We start from the raw sequence: 16,592 nt of genomic DNA, 5'->3' as shown, positions 1-16,592 counted from the left end.
TGGGGTAGTCTATACATTTATAGGGTGTCTTCCCCAACTAACTCTATATCGCTATCTCACTATATCACATATCAACATGGCAGACGGTGCAAAGCACAAAGACCAGGAAGACACCCAGACAGGCCAGATTCTCAACCAGCACGATGTCGCTGCCCAGTTCCTCGCTCGTCTCGATACAGGCATAGCCAGCACCCCCGTGTCCCCCGAGGAAGCCTGTCGCATACTGTGGAAGATTGATCTCATCCTGATCCCCCTGATCATGACCACCGTCGTGCTCGCAGCGGTCGACAAAGTCATCATCTCCAACGCCGCCATATACGGCATGGAGACAGACACCCATCTCACAGGGAATCAGTACTCCTGGGTCGGCTCCATCTTCTACTTTGGCTATCTAATCTTCGAGTATCCCTCCGCACTGCTAATCCAACGTCTCCCGGTCGCGAAGCTCTACGCATGCATGGTCTTCGGCTGGGCCGTGCTGATGCTCTGCACCGCAGCGACGCAGAACTTCGCAGGCCTCGCAACGGTGCGATTCATCATGGGGATGCTCGAGGCCACTGCATTCCCCATCTCCAGCATCCTCACCGTCATGTGGTGGAAGACCAGCGAGCAGCCCATCCGCGTCGCATTCTGGTTCAATCAGCTCTCGTCGGTCTTCGCAGGCCTGGTCAGTTACGGCATCGGGCAGACAAACACCTCCCTCAGTCCATGGAGACTTCTCTTCCTCGTCCTGGGCGGGTTTTCCATGCTCTGGGCCGCTGTACTCTGGGTATTCCTGCCAGACTCGCCAGTCCAATGCTGGTACTTCTCCGACCGCGAGAAATTCGTCTGTCTCGAGCGCGTCAAGGACAACAATACCGGCATGGAGGATAAAACGATTAAATGGTACCAAGTGCGCGAGTGTCTCCTCGATCCAAAGACGTGGCTACTAGCACTCTTCTCACTGGCCCAAAACATCCCAAATGGCGGCCTGGTGACTTTCTCCGCGATTATCGTCAACGGACTGGGCTATTCGCGCCTCGTCACGACAGTCCTGGGTATCCCAACGGGCGTCCTTGCGACGGTGTGGCAGATCCTCCTGGGCTTCGTTGTCGCATACATCCCCAACTCGCGATGCGCCATTATCGCCATCGCAGATCTAGTCCCGATGGTCTGCGCGGTACTCATGTGGAAACTACCGAGGGAGAACAAGAACGGCCTTCTCGCTGCTTACTACGTCTTCTATACCTACTGGGCGCCTTATGTGCTGTCCACTTCGCTGCCCATGGCTAATACAAGCGGCCACTCCAAGAAGTTGACCATGAATGCGATCTTCTTCCTAGCCTACTGTGTGGGAAATATTATCGGCCCGCAGGCATTTCAGGAAGACGATGCACCGACATATTCAAAAGGATACGAGGGACTTCTGGCGTGTTTGGTTGTGGCGATTTTCTCGATCGCCGCGTATGGGCTGCTCTGCTGGTGGGAGAACCGCAGGAGAGATAGGAAACAGGAGGTAGATGGAGATACAGCGATAGTAGAGGAATCGGCGTTCTCAGACCTCACTGATAAGGAGAAAAGCGGGTTTCGATACACTTATTGATTCGAGCCTGATAGCGAGTCAGTTTTGTCTCCAACTCTGCGCAGTGCAGGAAGGTCGGAGCGAGTTGGAGCAGTTGGAGCAGTTCCAAGTTACATGCAATAATTCCATGCCGTCTGGCCCATAATACCTTTTTCTGGAGATACGAAGTAGTCTTAATTGACTTGGAAGGTTGGAGCGACCATCCCATCCTCCGATACGGTAGCCCTAGTTGTAACCAAATCCTTGGCTCCACTTCTCGATATCCGGCTCATTACAGAACTACAACTGAAGAGGTAGGGAGATCTTAAACTGTACTGATATGGCATTTATAGGATTAAGATACTACGTCAGGCTCAATTTCCAATCCCCCAGCATGGCCATAGCACGCTCCCATTCAAACCGTGCCTGGCCTCTGCCTCCACCACTTCCTTGTCTTCTCTCGTCCTGGGCAGCCAAATCGCGCTGTCGCCAGACCATCTGCACGACCTCCATTGCCGGTGCAATATTCTAGACTGTCAGCCTGGTAAGTAGCCGTGAGAAAGTACTCGTAACTTACCCCAAACCTCCGTATCCCTTCCAACTCCTCAAACAACTGCATCACAGTCACTCTCTCTGCATCAGTCGGGGCACAACAACCTGCCAGAAACAGCGGCCAGAGTGGCAACACCGCTGTGCGCATCATGCTTGTTTTCCTTTCCAAAATGAGATGTAGAATGCGCCTGACGCAGTGGTCCTTTCCGCTCAAATCCAAGATCGGAAGAGATCTGGAAGCCCAGCCTTTCTTCTTCTCCATGTCTTCGCTGGCAGTATACTGCATCGCAGGGGAGCATACTTCATACAAGAGAAGTAACGCCCCAAGTCGATTTGCTTCTGCGATGGCGACGCATTCTGTCTCTGCCTCCGCGTCGTCACCTAGAGGCGGTGGAATTTGCTGTAGATTCTCTAGACGTCCTTTCAAGTGTAGGACATTGATATTGTCATCCACACTACCATTGTCGATATTATCCCCCCATGCTATTTGGGAGATTTGATTAATGAGCAGCAATAACGAGTGACTCAGTCCCATATACGGGTCAATAATATCAGCGCCATTCTCTTCCGGAATATTACCATCGTGCATCAGCCCCAACACCGGCTGTAAATCGAACACCGAGTCGTCCAGTCGAAACGCAGTCCGCGCCAGGACAAGGTGGAATGCAAAATACCGGTTGATGAAGTTAGATAGTTGTTCGCTGTGTGCCGACTCAGGCTGAGATCTCGTTGCTAGACGGTGCTGTCGCGCGCGCAGGAGGTCCTGGGATCCGTTGAGATGGGTTACCCAGGATGAACAGCTGTTATCGGATATCTAGGCGTTAATATCAATTAGCTATGAACCGACACAGCTTTACAACGGAGAGTACCTCAAACCAGCACAACATCAGGACGAGGCCTGTCATTTCGTCGAGTTCTCTGTCGGTCCATTTGTCTTGGTCGAGTAAACTGCGTAAATAGCCTAGGGCATGGTGATGGTGTTCTAGAGCCGGTATACGATATGATGGATTCGAGAGTCTTAGAGTATTTGCAGCGATTGCCAGTGTTGCATGGTACAGCCCGTCCGAGGACAGCGCCATGGGCAAGATCAGATACCGGTATGGATTGCAGTGCGCGTTGTCGACGAGGGTAGAGCTGCTGCAGATGATGCGTTCAAAATACGACATCAAGGCGGGATCATGGGTTGATCGACTTTCAGATAGAGGAAATGTGCTGAGCGATGGTGGTGGTGGTGCTTTCGATCTCAAGTCTTCTATCTGGCCCTCATCTCGTAGATTGAAGTATATCTCGAGATCGGTGACAGATGTATTCAGAAACGTCCACGCACGGGCTGCACTAGCAGATGGCTCTCTTGCGTGATCCAGTGCGTCGCCCTTTGGCGAGTTCGTGCTTTTCTTCCTGCTAGGGCTATCGCGCTTGGACCACACAGCCGATCTTCCATGACAGACTCCTCGGGCAATCGACTCTTCATGCCACGTTAGTCTGATGCCGTATCCGCAGGAGGTATTTATTCTCGCACAGCGACGGCATACAGGATGCGTCTCTGCAGGACAGTCTTATCAGCTTCATACACTATATCCGGGAGCAGTTTACTTGCCGTCACATTTGACCCTGCGCGTACGACAAGTCCAGCAGCCGGTGCGAGCACGCGTAATGGGATCCATCATGCTGGCAACGATCGTCTATATCGTACATGCTCATGCAGTTGGGGGAGCGAGACATCTCCAACGGACAACTCGAAGGAATCGCTGAAGGATTGAAATGCGGGGTGATAGGGCCTTGGCTGTTAAGCCTGTTATTGGCCGAATCGTCGCTACACCCGATACAGTTGAAGTAGTCTGACTGATAGCGGATAAGTGGATAGATAAAAAAAATAAAAAATAAAAAAATGCTTCCAACGAGAATCGAACTCGTGCTTGCGGATTGCAACTCCTTTAGAGGAATCGTCATATTATGAGACCGCCGTCCTAACCACTAGACCATGGAAACGGAATTACTCAGCAGAGTCTTAATTGTGTCCTACAGACAGTTACAGCTTCAAAGTGTCCAAACCCTCGCTGTCAACCTCCTCCCAGCCAGCCTTCTGCGCACCACCCCCAGTAAACCAGGATTCCTTGCTGGAATCCCCCTTCAGCACCCACGACAGCCAGTTCACAGCAGCAACCGCAAAAGCACCCCCTTCCGGCTGCGCATAAGTGCCCATATGCCCAACAGGGAAGTTTCCCACCCATTTCGGCACCCCAGTCAGTCCCTTATAATCAGCCATGCCCTGAATTATTCAAATCTTTAGCACTGTCCCATACCGGTAGGCCTAGATACAGAACTTACATTCTTATACGCAATATCCCCCTCCCCACCCAAAAAGTAAAACACAGGCTTCTTCACCTCCCCAATCGTCTCGGGACTCTCATTCGGCATCCCAATAAGGTCCCCTATAGGTCCCATATCCAAGAATCCGGAGTTGAAAATCCCTAGATAATGCACCCTCGGATCGTCGCGCATCTGGTACGTCTCGAGGCCCCCGCAACTCTGTCCCGCAACGGCCAGCCTCGTCGTATCGACCGTCTTATATTTACTTCCCGGCGTCCCGGCCTTCTTCTCTATCCAGTCCAACGCATCTTTCATAAGCTGGACGTTTGTCGTTCCCTGCCCGTTCGGGGCGCCCGAGGCGATGGCGATAAATCCGTAGGAGGCGACGTTGGTGAGGAAATTGCCGAAGAGGGTGCCGTTGGCGGAGCACGCACCGTTGCCCCAGATTAGGACTGGGAGGGTGACGTTCTCTGGAGGGCTGTTGGGCATGTAGATGGTGTGTTTGGGGAGGGAAGGGTCTGCTGAGTGGGACTGGATACGGTCATTATGCAGTTATTGGAATAGGATGGATGGGGTGGGCATACAGCATCGTAAGGGCCGTTTCCTGCTGCGAGGGCAAGGAAGCTATAACTGAGAGACGTAAGAATAGACTGCCACTTCATTATGGGGTTGAAAGTTGGTTTAAATTTGGATAAGAAAAAGATGGTGTTTTGTCGCGAGTGTGGTGGGTTGTCGGCTATATATATATTGATCACCCCGACACCCACCTTTTATATTTCCTCAACCTCGCACCTCGGACTGTTTCTGTCGGCAAATATAGTCCATAATAAATATTATTGGGCATAGGAATAGTCTCGGCACTTGAACTGCCCTCGGTGTTGCCATCTCGGCACATGCGAAACGCCCGAGACGTTTCAACGATTTGATGCGTGAAATACAAGATGGATGTAACTAGGAAACACGTTTTGAAACAATTGGAATGCATAGATTGACTGAGAAATAACTCTAATTATTAATACCAAAAAAAGATTCATGCACTGTCTCCATCTATCCGTGGTGGCTGTATTCGGGCCCATGTCCATCGACTAGAACTAAGCACGACAATGGAACTGAAGACCCAAGCTCATACCTGTATATAATTATAGATGTCAAGACAAGATAAAACAAGAAATGACGAAGAGCTGCAAGGCCGACACCTGCACCGACTTGTTTTTGTCCGCCGCCTAAGCCGCGGGATACCATAAATTGTAGCTTTCTCGATTTCTATGTCTATACTAAAATGTGCAACTACAACTTCGACTGCTCCTGCACAGACAACTTCCTCAGAGGCGGACCACCACGACTCCCATCGCCAGCCATATTAACAGCCCCCGATCCATCCGTCGGCGTCTTCAACTTCCACTTCTGGCGCAGTTCCCCAGGGGCACGGTCCTCAAAGCAATCCGCAACATACTTCCCAAGGACAGGCAGGAATTTAAACGCGCTACCATGGTTAGTATCTATTCAGCTTCAGGGAATAGGATAAGGTACTTACTGTCCAGCACCACCCGTAGCAACAAACAACCCCTTTAATTCCGGATGACGATCGATGATAAAGTCCCCAGTCGGCGTATCCGTGTACCAGCAGAGTCTCCGATTCATCCACGGCCTCTCGCCAAGACTAGGGAAGAATCCGCGCAGACCATCACGAAGCGCAGCGTCCGCGTCGTCAGGGAGGTACCCAGACGCGGCATTGCTGCCGTCGCGTCTAGGGCCGGATATAACACGCCCTGATGCTTCAGAACGCACTTCCGTGGCGAACCCATAGCCGTGCCGGGCGAGTTTAAGGATGTTCGTCCCCGGCGTAGGCGGGAACGAGAACACGCCTGTGGTCATGTTAATCATGACAGGGACTTTTGCGAACTTGGCGGCCTCTTCGGGCGTGAGCTGCACAAAGCCAACAGGCTGACCAGAGGAGGATGCCGTATGGCAGAGATCAAGGAGACGGTTCGACCAGGCACCCGTGGCGAGAATGACCTGGGATGCGAGGAGGTGGGACCCATCTGCGAGATTGACGCCGACGACGACGGCGCGGTCGGAAGAGGATCTGCGGAGGGAGTGGACTGTGCCCCGGCGGCCTGTTATAAAGGATACGCCTGCGATGCTGCATTCAGAGGCGAGACGGCCAATACTGCCTGCTGCGTCTGCCCATCCGCCCACTGGGTTGTGGTAGCCCTCTGCGGAGGGGAGGTTGGCCTCGATGCTTGGGTAGAGACTGCGCATCTGGCTGATCTCGGAGAAGTCATCGACATGGCCTCCCTTGTTGATGATGTTTTGCTTCGAGCCCTGGAGGTATCTGTTGTTGGCTGTCTCGGAGAGCAAGATGAAGCCCGACTGGTGGTAGAAGTCGGAATAGGTGCTCGTCCAGCCCTTGTAGGCTTCGAGAGCCATCTGGGCGTAGACTGGGTCGGCATAGTCGGCGCGGATGATGCGCGAGATGTCTACACTGCTTCCATCGACGACTGGAGGGACGTGGCGGTCGAGGACTGTGATGTTGTTGTATCCTCTCCTGGTCAGTTCGAGGGCGGTTGAGAGGCCGAACACGCCGGCGCCAATGATAATAATGGGGCCGGATTTCTGAGCCATTCTTATCGTTTAGCAATTCCAGCGAATAGAAGATTGTAGGAAAGATAACAGTGAAAGAATGGGCTTGAGACTTTCAATGATCCCATCCGGATCGCTCCCCGGCGGGACTCGATCCACGCACGGATCCGGGGCGCGTTCCGTCCGGATAACCTCTAAGTGACTGTCCAGATGAGGCAAAGATGAGGGGCAAGGGAATGGATCAGAAACGACTGGCGAAGATAAAATGAAGTCACTGGTGAGATTTTTCCGCGAATTGCACCTCAATTGCATACTCCAACCGTACGAAATACTCAGGTACTGCTGCTACACAATGAACCGCCTCTTCGGATACGGACAAGCAGCAAAACCCAAAGACAACGCCAACGCCACCCTCCCAAATCTACCGTCATCATGGTATCGCTCAGAAGCCATGTACAGTCTCGAGCGCCGGGCCATCTACTCCAAGAAATGGGTGCTGGTCTCACATGAAGCGCGATTCCCCGAGCCAGGGACATACCTTCAGCTGCAAGAAGCCGGGTTTGCATTCTTCCTTGTACGAGATCGCCAGGGGCAGATAAACGGCTTTCATAATGTCTGTCGGCATCGTGCGTACCCCGTTGTGCAGGAGCAGTCGGGTAAGGCGAGTATCTTGTCGTGTCAATATCATGGTAGACTTCCTCTCTCCTCCCCGTTTTAAGCTTGCGGTGGGCATTTACTGAGTATATAGGCTGGTCATATGGATTAAACGGCAAACTCGCAAAAGCACCCCGGTATCAAGAACTCGAGGGGTTCGAGAAGGAGAAGAACGGGCTATTCCCTGTCCACGTCCATATCGACAAGCTAGGGTTCATCTGGGTGAACCTCGACGCCTCCGAAACGCCAACTGTGAAATGGGAAGACGATTTTGCCGGCGTCGACGAACAACCACGTCTCAAGCCATTCGACTTTTTCCAATACAGGTTCGACCACGTATGGGATATGGTTGGCGACTACAACTGGAAGACATTAGCGGATAACTACAACGAGGTGAGACCGTACCCCACCAGTCCTAGATGCAGCCACTGCTAATAATACTCTGCAGTGCTACCACTGCCCAACCGGACACCCAGGCATCGTCCAATACACTGACCTAGGGAAATACTGGGTCGAGACAAAAGCCGGGCATATCCAGCATTACAACACAGACCGGCCTGACCGTGATGGCATGGGGATCATAAGTACATTCTACTTCCCCAACGCGTCGATGACGGTATCGAAAGATTTCTTCTACATCATGCGGTGCGTTCCAGTCTCAGCGTCGCAGACGCATATGGAGTATGAGGTGTACCGGCACAAAGACGCCACCGATGAAGCGTTTGATAGTATCAACAGCATATTCAAACAAGTGTTAAAGGAAGACAAGGACTTGTGTAATGCGGCGCAAAGGAACTTGAATGTCGGGGTATATGTGCACGGGAACTTGCATCCGCAGCACGAAAAGGGCCCGTTGTTTTTCCAAAAGACTGTGAAAGATTTGGTGGTGGCACACCACGAGTCGGAGGAGAGACGGGGAAAGGAAATATGGCCTGCAACGCCGGTGCTGGATATGGAGAGTAACCTGACGGAGGAGGTGGAGTTTTGTCGAAAGCTGGACTGTCAGGCTAACACGGGAGGTAGCCCGTTGGCTTGGTAGGATTAACATTTGAATGAGTATATACGTTATATATTCGTTATACATCTTGCAAGAACTCTACGTAGGTAGATCCAGCCAGTTGTCAATAAACCGTCCGTAATCCTGCGCTTGCAAAAACGCATTATCCGGGGTGCCTGTGAGACCCAGCCCAGGCTCCCCTAGTAAGGCCGACATATCCGGAGGTGTAGGCTGTAGAACCTGTTCAGGAGGATAGTAAGTGACCAGGTTCCTTGCCACCGTCTTATGGCCAGAAATTCCCGCAGACCCGATCAGCCCAAACTCTGGATCTGGGGTGGAGGATTCTGTATGAAGTGCACTTTCCATAGCCAGACCCGGCCCAAAAAAGTCCGTCGCAGTTTGCTTAGGTGGGGCCGATATCAGGATATCTCGGAGCAGGTGGACATTCACAGACCAGGTCTGGCGAGAATTCTGCACGTCTCCGGCAGAAATACTGCTCCGCAGTTGGCGGAGGTTTTCGACTTGCCTTTCGATGTTGGGCCATCGGAGGGCCATGCGCTGCAGGAAACTTAGGCATTTATCGTACCCCGACTGGGCCTTTTCGCGAAAGAAGAGGTCCTCGACAAAGCTATGCTGGAGATAGATTGTAGCGACAATGACAGCGCACTGTCCAAGTGTTGGATCTGATACTTCATAGCCTTTCGCCTCTAGCAGCTCGATGAAGTGCAGAATCCATCCTGCATGTAGAGTGATTTGCTCATAAGAGTGTCGCAAGAATGATTGTGGCATAGTATAACGGAAGTTGCGTAAACGCGCCGAGAGTAGAAGGGGGTGGTTTAGAAGACAGGGAATGGCATGGAAGACCACCTGGAAGAACAAACAGTGCCCCCAAAAGTCCCTCCGCTGTTGAAGGTCTGGGCCCGTCAACTCATCGAGACGTGTTTCGTGGAGACGGTATCTCAGCGGAGTGACGCTTTCGAACTCTGTATGTCGGAATGTGATCCGCGAATAGTCGGACTGGGGTGCCCAAGGAGGAGGAGAGTCAGCCGTAACAGGACTAGCAGCATAGCTCTGTGCCAGTCCCCAGACTTCGCTGAGCTGGATAGCACAGACAGTAACTCCAAGATCCTTCTTATTGCCAAACGTAAGCCTCGGGCTTGGCTCGCCGGCGAGGTTCCCAAGCATATGGAAGCTCCAGCGCAGGAGCACGCGTTCATCTCGTTCACTCTCTAGATTGGCCAATTCGGCACTTCCGAATTTCAGGTTTTGAAGGATGTAGGTGGCCAGGCGGATGTTTGCCCCGGACCGCATGGTGTGCCCCGAGGTATAGTCAATGAATGTCAGAATGCACAACGTCTGCAAAGTGGAGAGTTCCACCGACCCCTCAGTTACACGAGTCATCACCATGCGTCTCGAGCTCTCTGCCCACTCCTTGATCTGCCGGCGCGTCTCCGGATCCGCTATGCCATTGCCGCTAAAGCGCAGTCCCAAGGCTCGCATAGCAAGAAGCAGTTCTTCATCGCGGCCCTCACCCGATGCGGGGAAGTACCGGCAATTAAAGAGAGGCAGAGGCTGGAAATTGCAGTACGTTTGGAACAGATGTAGGGCGCCTTGTGCGACTGAGCTATGTTGCCTTGAACAAGTCAGTATTCCCTTATTGAAAAGCCGGAGAATCTCACATCAGCGGGGTATTAGCAATCCCGACAGGATACTGCTGCCTTGGTTGAAACGTAGTCGTCGGCGATGGAGTCAAGGGCGGATTCCGGTTACTGAAGCATTCGATCAATGCCTCCAGTTTCCCTTCGATGCCCTCGACCCGTTGTTCCTAAACAATCAGATGCAAAGCCAACTAGGCGGTGATAAACGAGCATACCATCTTCCTGGCATAGTCTGGCTCGTCGTCACCGGCGTATTCGCAAGCCTGCCCCAGTCTCTGGCAGTATGAGCAGGCCGGACGCTCCCCGGGACACCGCGATTTCTTCCGTCTGGCAACTGTCAGTGCCGTCTTGTTGTCGCGACGATTCACTCACCGGCATTGTTCGCATGCTTGACGAGCCCGCTTCGGCGGTCTTGATGTATCCATAGGCTTTCTAGTGATAATGCATGGGTGTTGTGCTTAGAGATGATCAATGCAGCGGGTTTGAATCGGAGACAAGTAAGGATGATAGTCAAGTGTATTACTAATACTACGGCATTGGAAGGTATATATATTACACGCCATACCGCATTAGACAATATATCCATATTGAGAAAATGAATAGTGACTTGACCAGAGTTGCCCAGAATTATATGTCTATTAGTCCATTACATCAAGCAGCAGTTGTATTGTATCCTTGAATCAGAATCCCTATTCATCCTTTTTGCCGCCTCCAAGAAGGCCGCCCACACCACTGAGTAAACCACTGACGGGCTTGTCGCCGAGGGTATTTCCTGCACATTCCTCTAGTTTCCCCAAGGAAAGGCCGGAATCGGACTGTGAATTGTCGGCTGTATAGAAGTTAGTACTCTCTCTGTGCATGGCCTCGATTGATTTCTTACCCCCTCCTGAGCACAGATTACCCAGTTCTGCCTTGGGCGTCTTCGATACTTCGACCGTGGTCTGCGACGCGGCTGCGGTGACTGTTGTACTCTCTGTTGCAGTAGTTGCACTGGCCGGCGTTGGTGCAGCGGCAGCCGAAGGGTCGATGGGAGTTGCAGCGGCCAAAGCCAGCCAGCTGGCCCCGAAGAGCATGAGTTTCATGGCAAACTTAAGTTTGGCAAGCAATTGGGGCGGGCACGAGACAGAAAGCGTATGACTTGGGTAGACAGCTCGTGAAATGACTGACTTATGTATTGTCTCTCTGAAGAAACGGATGGGTCGTGCCGGAAGCGGCAGACGCAAGGGATAGATAGGGCTGACACTGACAGTGATAGGATTATAGACAGCACTACAGTTACAGTAGGCGAGAGCTTTCCAGGAATGTCAGGGCACTTATCAGGTATGGATCTACTCTCCTGCAATAAACATCCGAAGACGGAGCAAAACCAGTGTCCATCGCTGCACCAAGTAGCCCGTCCTTCCTTAAATACAAGTCCAGACTGGTATGTAGGCTAACCTTTCTCGTACATGTCTCATTCTATGGATCCGTTGAACCATTGCTTCATAGGGCATAAATGGCTTTTGAAGTAACTATCTGCCAGTAATTCTCGCGGGTTCATTCCTGCGCCAGTGGGAGATAATAGGATTTGGACGAGTTTAATAATATGCGGGGGTGGCGGCAGGAGTACAGCTGCCACACCCACTATGACTTGGAAGAGGAAAGATATTGGAGTGATGATAGCGGAGTGCTGGCGGAATGCTCCCCGTTTGGTCCGGCGGCTTCCCGCCACGCTTGGACACGAAATAACTGGCTCTGGGTCTGGGGTGATTGGACTATCATGATAAGGACCATTGAGGGGTATGATAGGCGATGGCTGTTAATCCGGGGTAGCCGTATTCCCCTGTTAAATAAAGCAGGGGCGACGGGGTACGCTGAAAGACCCAAACCTCTACGATATTACAAACATGGACGACAAAAAACCCGACAATATGGAAGCGCTTGAACCCGTGAAAAGCGTGGCCCAAGGCACCGTCGACGTCTTAGCCAGCAACGAAGTCGTTGTTGACCAGGCTATCGATGCTATTGGGATGGGTCGATATCAGTGGCAACTGCTCTTCTCCTGCGGCTTTGGCTTCCTTGTCGACCAGGTATAGTACGCCCCATCTATTATACTTCGTCTAACCCAGGCCAGATGCTCTTGATATCAATCACAGTCATCATGCCAAATTCAGCAAAGGAATTCGGTCCCAAGTATCAAACCCTTCTGTCCGCTTCCTTATACGCAGGCCTCTTTGTAGGCGCCGTCACTTGTGGGCTTCTTGCAGACCTGGTAGGCCGAAAGCTGGTATGGCAGCTATCGATTTTTGGCGTCTCCATCGTGACCCTGCTGGCGGCGTCGTCTCCGAACTGGGCTGCGTTGAACGTCTGGACTTCATTTTGCGGGTTGCTGGCAGGTGGTAACTGTATGCATATAATATATGTCTTAATCTTCGAGCGTCGATACTGACACGCAATAGTGGCTATTGATCTAACTGTGCTTGCTGAGTCTCTACCCCGGAGATGGGCATTTCTTCTCACTGGCCTTGCATGCGTCTGGGGCCTTGGGAGTGCCATCACTGCTCTTATTTGTAATCCCCAAACCCTTTAACATTCCAAGGATATGACTGTGGATTCCTTATGCTAACTACATCCTGTATTAGCATGGCCTCTTGTCGTCACGTTCTGCTGCCCCAATGGAACTACCCCGGAGACGTGTGCCCGGTCTGACAACATGGGCTGGCAATATATCGACATTGTTCTTGGCGGACTATGTTTGATCATGTCCATTGTGCGCTCATTCGCCCTCGGGATGCACGAATCGCCGAAGTGGCTCGTTAATCAAGGTAGGGTTGACGATGCTGTGAGGGCTCTGAACTTGATCAGCTCCAAGAACAGGGCTGAGTATACCGCGGAGCCCCAACACTTCAGTAATATCACTCAAGACCAGACAGAGAAGCCTACATGGCTTCAGGAGCTCGGTTCAATTCGAGAGTTGTTCTATGGGTGGAAGAACATCCGCCTAATGGGAATCATGATATTACTCTGGGCGTTTGTCGGAATCTGGTGAGATAACCTCCCATTCCCCTGTTTACAGAATGATGTCCTGATTATATCTCGTGCAGCTACCCCCTCTACAACGTCTTCCTGCCGTACTACCTCGAAGCCCACGGCGCCGATCTGGGCGACGGCAGTAACTATCAGACATACCGGGACCTCGCCATCTCCTCCGTAGCAGGAATCCCAGGCCCCCTGCTAAGCGCATACTTCGTCCAGCTCCGAAAGATCCGCCATCAAGGAGCATTATTTATAACAGGCTGTATCTGTGCTGTATTCGCTGGGCTCTTCACGCAGGTGCGCACGGAGGCGCAGAATATTGGGTTCTCGTGTATGATCAACTTCTGGCTTAACGCAGTGTATGCTGTTGTTTATGCGTAAGACTCCTTTAAATCTATCGTTTCGATTGGTCAAAGCTAATTTGATTATAGATATACACCTGCTTGTCTGGCCACGAAACACCGCGGTGTCGGGTGCGGATTGCTCATGGCATGCGGTCGACTCGTTTCTATCTCTGCGCCGTTCATTGCGACATTCGGGGACGTTACCTCTGGTGTCCCACTTTGGGTGTCCTGTGCGATGTATGTGGGCATGGCCTTGTTGGGGCTTGCCCTGCCGCGTATTGATTAGGGTGCGATACTTAGTGAGGTGGTTGTTTCCTGCCTCCATTATTCTTGTTATGCGTAGCCATGAGTGACTATCTCGATCCTCGATGGATATGAGTATTTATTTGTAGTTTTTTCAGTGTCGTCTTCAATGCATTATTTATCCGCCACTCATTCTCTTCTGGTAGATGGCTTTGCAAAGTTGGTGTTAGGGCTAAAGTGGTCCAGCAATAGGGGCTCGATGGCTAGACCTGGGGCATACAAAGTGTGGAACTGGTCCAGGGTCCTGCGAAATGCCTGTTGCTCTCTCAGAATGTATTTTGCACACGAACGGCTTATGCTTTTTCATTTTTTTTATTAAAAATACAGAGTCCTAGCTCGAAAAGCAACGTCCCATCTCTCCCTCTATCAGTGGACTTACCGTATCGGAGCAGAGATTTAGTCGATTCTCATAATCAATCACGCCATTTGCCAAGCGCATTCTCAACATCCACTCCGCTGTCTAGCTTTCTTCTAGCTCGTCAAATTCAAGCTAATGCTCGTGCAAAACAACTATAACTGTCATTCCTGCCAATCGGCGCCGTTATTGCGTGATTTGACGCGGACATGAACCACCGCAGCAAAACCCACGATGGTTGCAACCCTGCCAGACGATTCAGCGGAGAAGCTCCGAAATTCGCATATATAGAGAAGTGATTGCCGTCGATCTTGAAATGCCGACAGTCAAAAATTATATCACGCAGAATGGGCCACTCGCAGGTGGCTGTCAAGGCCGGCGCTGACCCCGAGCACAGCACCGACCAGCCAGTGCAGAAGTCGGTATCGCGCGTAACGAGATGGTATCGCAGCGCTCTTTTTAACGTGATAATCGTTGGGTTGATTTCGTTCACCCAGCCTGGGATTTGGAATGCTCTGAATAGTACGCTCTATCTATGACCTCTGGGAGTGGATATGGATAACTGACAGGAACAGATACTGGAGCTGGTGGGCAGCAGAAGCCCTACCTGGTCAATGGCGCCAACAGTCTAACATTTGGAATTATGGTATTTGGCTGTCCGTTGTTTGCCATACTCGCCAATCGCTACGGCCTGCGACGAGTTCTCGTCCTTGGAACATTGGGGTATGCTCCCTACTCGGCATCGCTATATGTCAACAACAGATACGGCACCGAATGGTTCGTTCTCTTCGGTGGCGCCACCTGTGGCATCGCAGCATCTGCGTTGTGGTCATCTGAAGGCGCAATCGCTCTGGGATACGGCGGCGTCGCAGATCGAGGGAAATACAGTAGGTCGCCTTTACTTCCTTGAAGATAAATCCGCATTGTTAACGTATGCAGCTGGAATCTGGCTCGGGCTTCGAGAACTAGGCCAACTCATCGGCTCCTCAATTCAACTATCCCTCAACGTCAAGGAAGGGGAGCGAGGAAAGGTCGGATACTCGACTTATCTTGTGCTCATTGCGCTACAATGCCTTGGTCTCCCACTCGCCTGCCTCGTCTCGCATCCATCCAAAGTCATTCGCGCCGACGGCTCAGGGATCCCCGATCCAACCAGGCAAAAAGCCGTCCTAGGCGAATTCAAGAAACTCTGGGCACAGTTGAAGAAGAAACATATCCTCCTCTTGCTGCCTATCCTGGTCGGGTTCAATTGGAACAATACATACCAGGGCATCTACCTGACGAACTATTTCAGCGTTCGGGCACGGACATTGGGCTCGCTCACATCAGCAATCGCAGCAACTGCAGCAAACATGTTCTGGGGATGGTTCTTTGATCTAAAGTACTTCAGCCGGCCGCAGCTTGCCAGGATTACCTGGTTTTCGTTCGCAGTGATCATGCTTGCACTCTTTTCCTGGCAAGTCGCCAACGAGAAGTTATACGAAGATACACAGCCAACGATTGACTGGGAACAGCCCAACTTCGGGCGTGGATTCGCGGTGAATGTGCTATTCCGGTTTATGAACGAGTCGCATTACATGTTTGTCTACTGGATTCTCGGCGTGTTCAACGACGATCTGGAGACGCTAACCCTAACTGTTGGGATTGTGCGGTGTTTCGAGAGCGTTGGTTCCTGCTTGGCGTTTGGGATTGGGGCGGCCCAGATCTCGCCCATGGTGAACTTGATTGTTGCTTTTGTTATGTTTGCGGTCTGTATTCCTACCACGTCCTGGGTGGTGTTTATGGTGCCAGAGCATCCTGAGGCTGTGCCAAAGGATGAGAACTCCCAGACCGCGGATTCACCTGTGCAGTCAGATCTGGACCGGAAATAAGGGAATCATCACCTTCCGGGATTCTTATACAACGGCGGACAATAATATAGCAATACTAAGTATATTTCCTCATGCACTACTCGCACGTTTATATCTCGGTGTGCCTTCCTTTCCGGAATAAGCTGTATGGCAGTTGCTCCTTTGTAATATCTATATTATAACAGGAAAGAGCGTAGCAGGTTGTTCCTTCCCAGCAGAGCGACTCAACTTCAAGTAGGGAAGGTGCCGTGGAGTCGATCGTACCTTCCCGGACTGTAATATCTTTGGTTACTGTGAAAGGAAGGTATACGATCTGGGTTGCTCTTGCCTCTGGAGACACGGTGTTAGCAGCTGCTCCTTCCTAGTTCCGTGAAGCATATCTAACAACACAGGGAAGGTGCAATGAGTCCGTCGCTTTCCTATTTCCACCA

General features: G+C 51.6%; 9 protein-coding genes and 1 non-coding gene across 10 annotated transcripts; 4 read left to right on the top strand and 6 right to left on the bottom strand.

Annotated features, from left to right (window-relative positions):
• Window positions 1-76: 76 nt before the first annotated feature.
• Window positions 77-1,582, top strand: ASPSYDRAFT_87930 (uncharacterized protein; the record flags this gene model as incomplete). Its single annotated transcript, XM_040851927.1, has 1 exon — window positions 77-1,582. The coding sequence occupies one exon, from the start codon at window positions 77-79 to the stop codon at window positions 1,580-1,582; it is 1,506 nt and encodes a 501-aa protein (XP_040705189.1).
• A 281-nt stretch (window positions 1,583-1,863) lies between these two features.
• On the bottom strand, window positions 1,864-3,474 carry ASPSYDRAFT_827351 (fungal specific transcription factor domain-containing protein). The gene is made up of 3 exons (XM_040851165.1): window positions 2,962-3,474; window positions 2,125-2,906; window positions 1,864-2,073 (listed from the first exon to the last, which is right to left on the bottom strand). The coding sequence occupies exons 1-3, from the start codon at window positions 3,256-3,258 to the stop codon at window positions 1,956-1,958; spliced, it is 1,197 nt and encodes a 398-aa protein (XP_040705188.1). The 5' UTR covers window positions 3,259-3,474; the 3' UTR covers window positions 1,864-1,955.
• Window positions 3,475-3,981: 507 nt separating this feature from the next.
• Window positions 3,982-4,081, bottom strand: ASPSYDRAFT_t57. Its single transcript has one exon. It is a non-coding gene; the product is annotated as a tRNA-Met (tRNA).
• Window positions 4,082-4,121: 40 nt separating this feature from the next.
• On the bottom strand, window positions 4,122-5,014 carry ASPSYDRAFT_77566 (uncharacterized protein; the record flags this gene model as incomplete). The annotated part of the gene is made up of 2 exons (XM_040850898.1): window positions 4,421-5,014; window positions 4,122-4,361 (listed from the first exon to the last, which is right to left on the bottom strand). Exons 1-2 carry the CDS (start codon window positions 4,889-4,891, stop codon window positions 4,122-4,124), a joined length of 711 nt encoding a protein of 236 aa, XP_040705187.1. The 5' UTR covers window positions 4,892-5,014.
• A 675-nt stretch (window positions 5,015-5,689) lies between these two features.
• Window positions 5,690-7,027, bottom strand: ASPSYDRAFT_29872 (NAD(P)/FAD-dependent oxidoreductase; the record flags this gene model as incomplete). Its single annotated transcript, XM_040844700.1, has 2 exons — window positions 5,690-5,885; window positions 5,937-7,027. The coding sequence occupies 2 exons, from the start codon at window positions 7,025-7,027 to the stop codon at window positions 5,690-5,692; spliced, it is 1,287 nt and encodes a 428-aa protein (XP_040705186.1).
• A 310-nt stretch (window positions 7,028-7,337) lies between these two features.
• On the top strand, window positions 7,338-8,678 carry ASPSYDRAFT_56702 (aromatic ring-hydroxylating oxygenase subunit alpha; the record flags this gene model as incomplete). Its single annotated transcript, XM_040849260.1, has 3 exons — window positions 7,338-7,674; window positions 7,734-8,032; window positions 8,088-8,678. 3 exons carry the CDS (start codon window positions 7,338-7,340, stop codon window positions 8,676-8,678), a joined length of 1,227 nt encoding a protein of 408 aa, XP_040705185.1.
• A 57-nt stretch (window positions 8,679-8,735) lies between these two features.
• ASPSYDRAFT_87926 (Zn(II)2Cys6 transcription factor) lies at window positions 8,736-10,719 on the bottom strand (the record flags this gene model as incomplete). The annotated part of the gene is made up of 4 exons (XM_040851926.1): window positions 8,736-10,269; window positions 10,316-10,461; window positions 10,510-10,621; window positions 10,667-10,719. The coding sequence occupies 4 exons, from the start codon at window positions 10,717-10,719 to the stop codon at window positions 8,736-8,738; spliced, it is 1,845 nt and encodes a 614-aa protein (XP_040705184.1).
• A 140-nt stretch (window positions 10,720-10,859) lies between these two features.
• ASPSYDRAFT_43325 (uncharacterized protein) lies at window positions 10,860-11,465 on the bottom strand. The gene is made up of 2 exons (XM_040846620.1): window positions 11,175-11,465; window positions 10,860-11,123 (listed from the first exon to the last, which is right to left on the bottom strand). Exons 1-2 carry the CDS (start codon window positions 11,374-11,376, stop codon window positions 10,984-10,986), a joined length of 342 nt encoding a protein of 113 aa, XP_040705183.1. The 5' UTR covers window positions 11,377-11,465; the 3' UTR covers window positions 10,860-10,983.
• A 739-nt stretch (window positions 11,466-12,204) lies between these two features.
• ASPSYDRAFT_56700 (uncharacterized protein) lies at window positions 12,205-13,939 on the top strand (the record flags this gene model as incomplete). Its single annotated transcript, XM_040849259.1, has 6 exons — window positions 12,205-12,363; window positions 12,408-12,678; window positions 12,733-12,843; window positions 12,916-13,318; window positions 13,378-13,686; window positions 13,741-13,939. The coding sequence occupies 6 exons, from the start codon at window positions 12,205-12,207 to the stop codon at window positions 13,937-13,939; spliced, it is 1,452 nt and encodes a 483-aa protein (XP_040705182.1).
• Window positions 13,940-14,658: 719 nt separating this feature from the next.
• Window positions 14,659-16,252, top strand: ASPSYDRAFT_67196 (uncharacterized protein; the record flags this gene model as incomplete). The annotated part of the gene is made up of 3 exons (XM_040850381.1): window positions 14,659-14,833; window positions 14,881-15,198; window positions 15,251-16,252. The coding sequence occupies 3 exons, from the start codon at window positions 14,659-14,661 to the stop codon at window positions 16,180-16,182; spliced, it is 1,425 nt and encodes a 474-aa protein (XP_040705181.1). The 3' UTR covers window positions 16,183-16,252.
• Between the last annotated feature and the right edge of the window lie 340 nt (window positions 16,253-16,592).

The sequence above is a fragment of the Aspergillus sydowii genome, assembly GCF_001890705.1.
Source record: "Aspergillus sydowii CBS 593.65 unplaced genomic scaffold ASPSYscaffold_3, whole genome shotgun sequence".
Taxonomy (NCBI): Eukaryota; Fungi; Ascomycota; class Eurotiomycetes; order Eurotiales; family Aspergillaceae; genus Aspergillus; species Aspergillus sydowii.
This window is presented reverse-complemented; position numbering and strand designations above follow the sequence as displayed.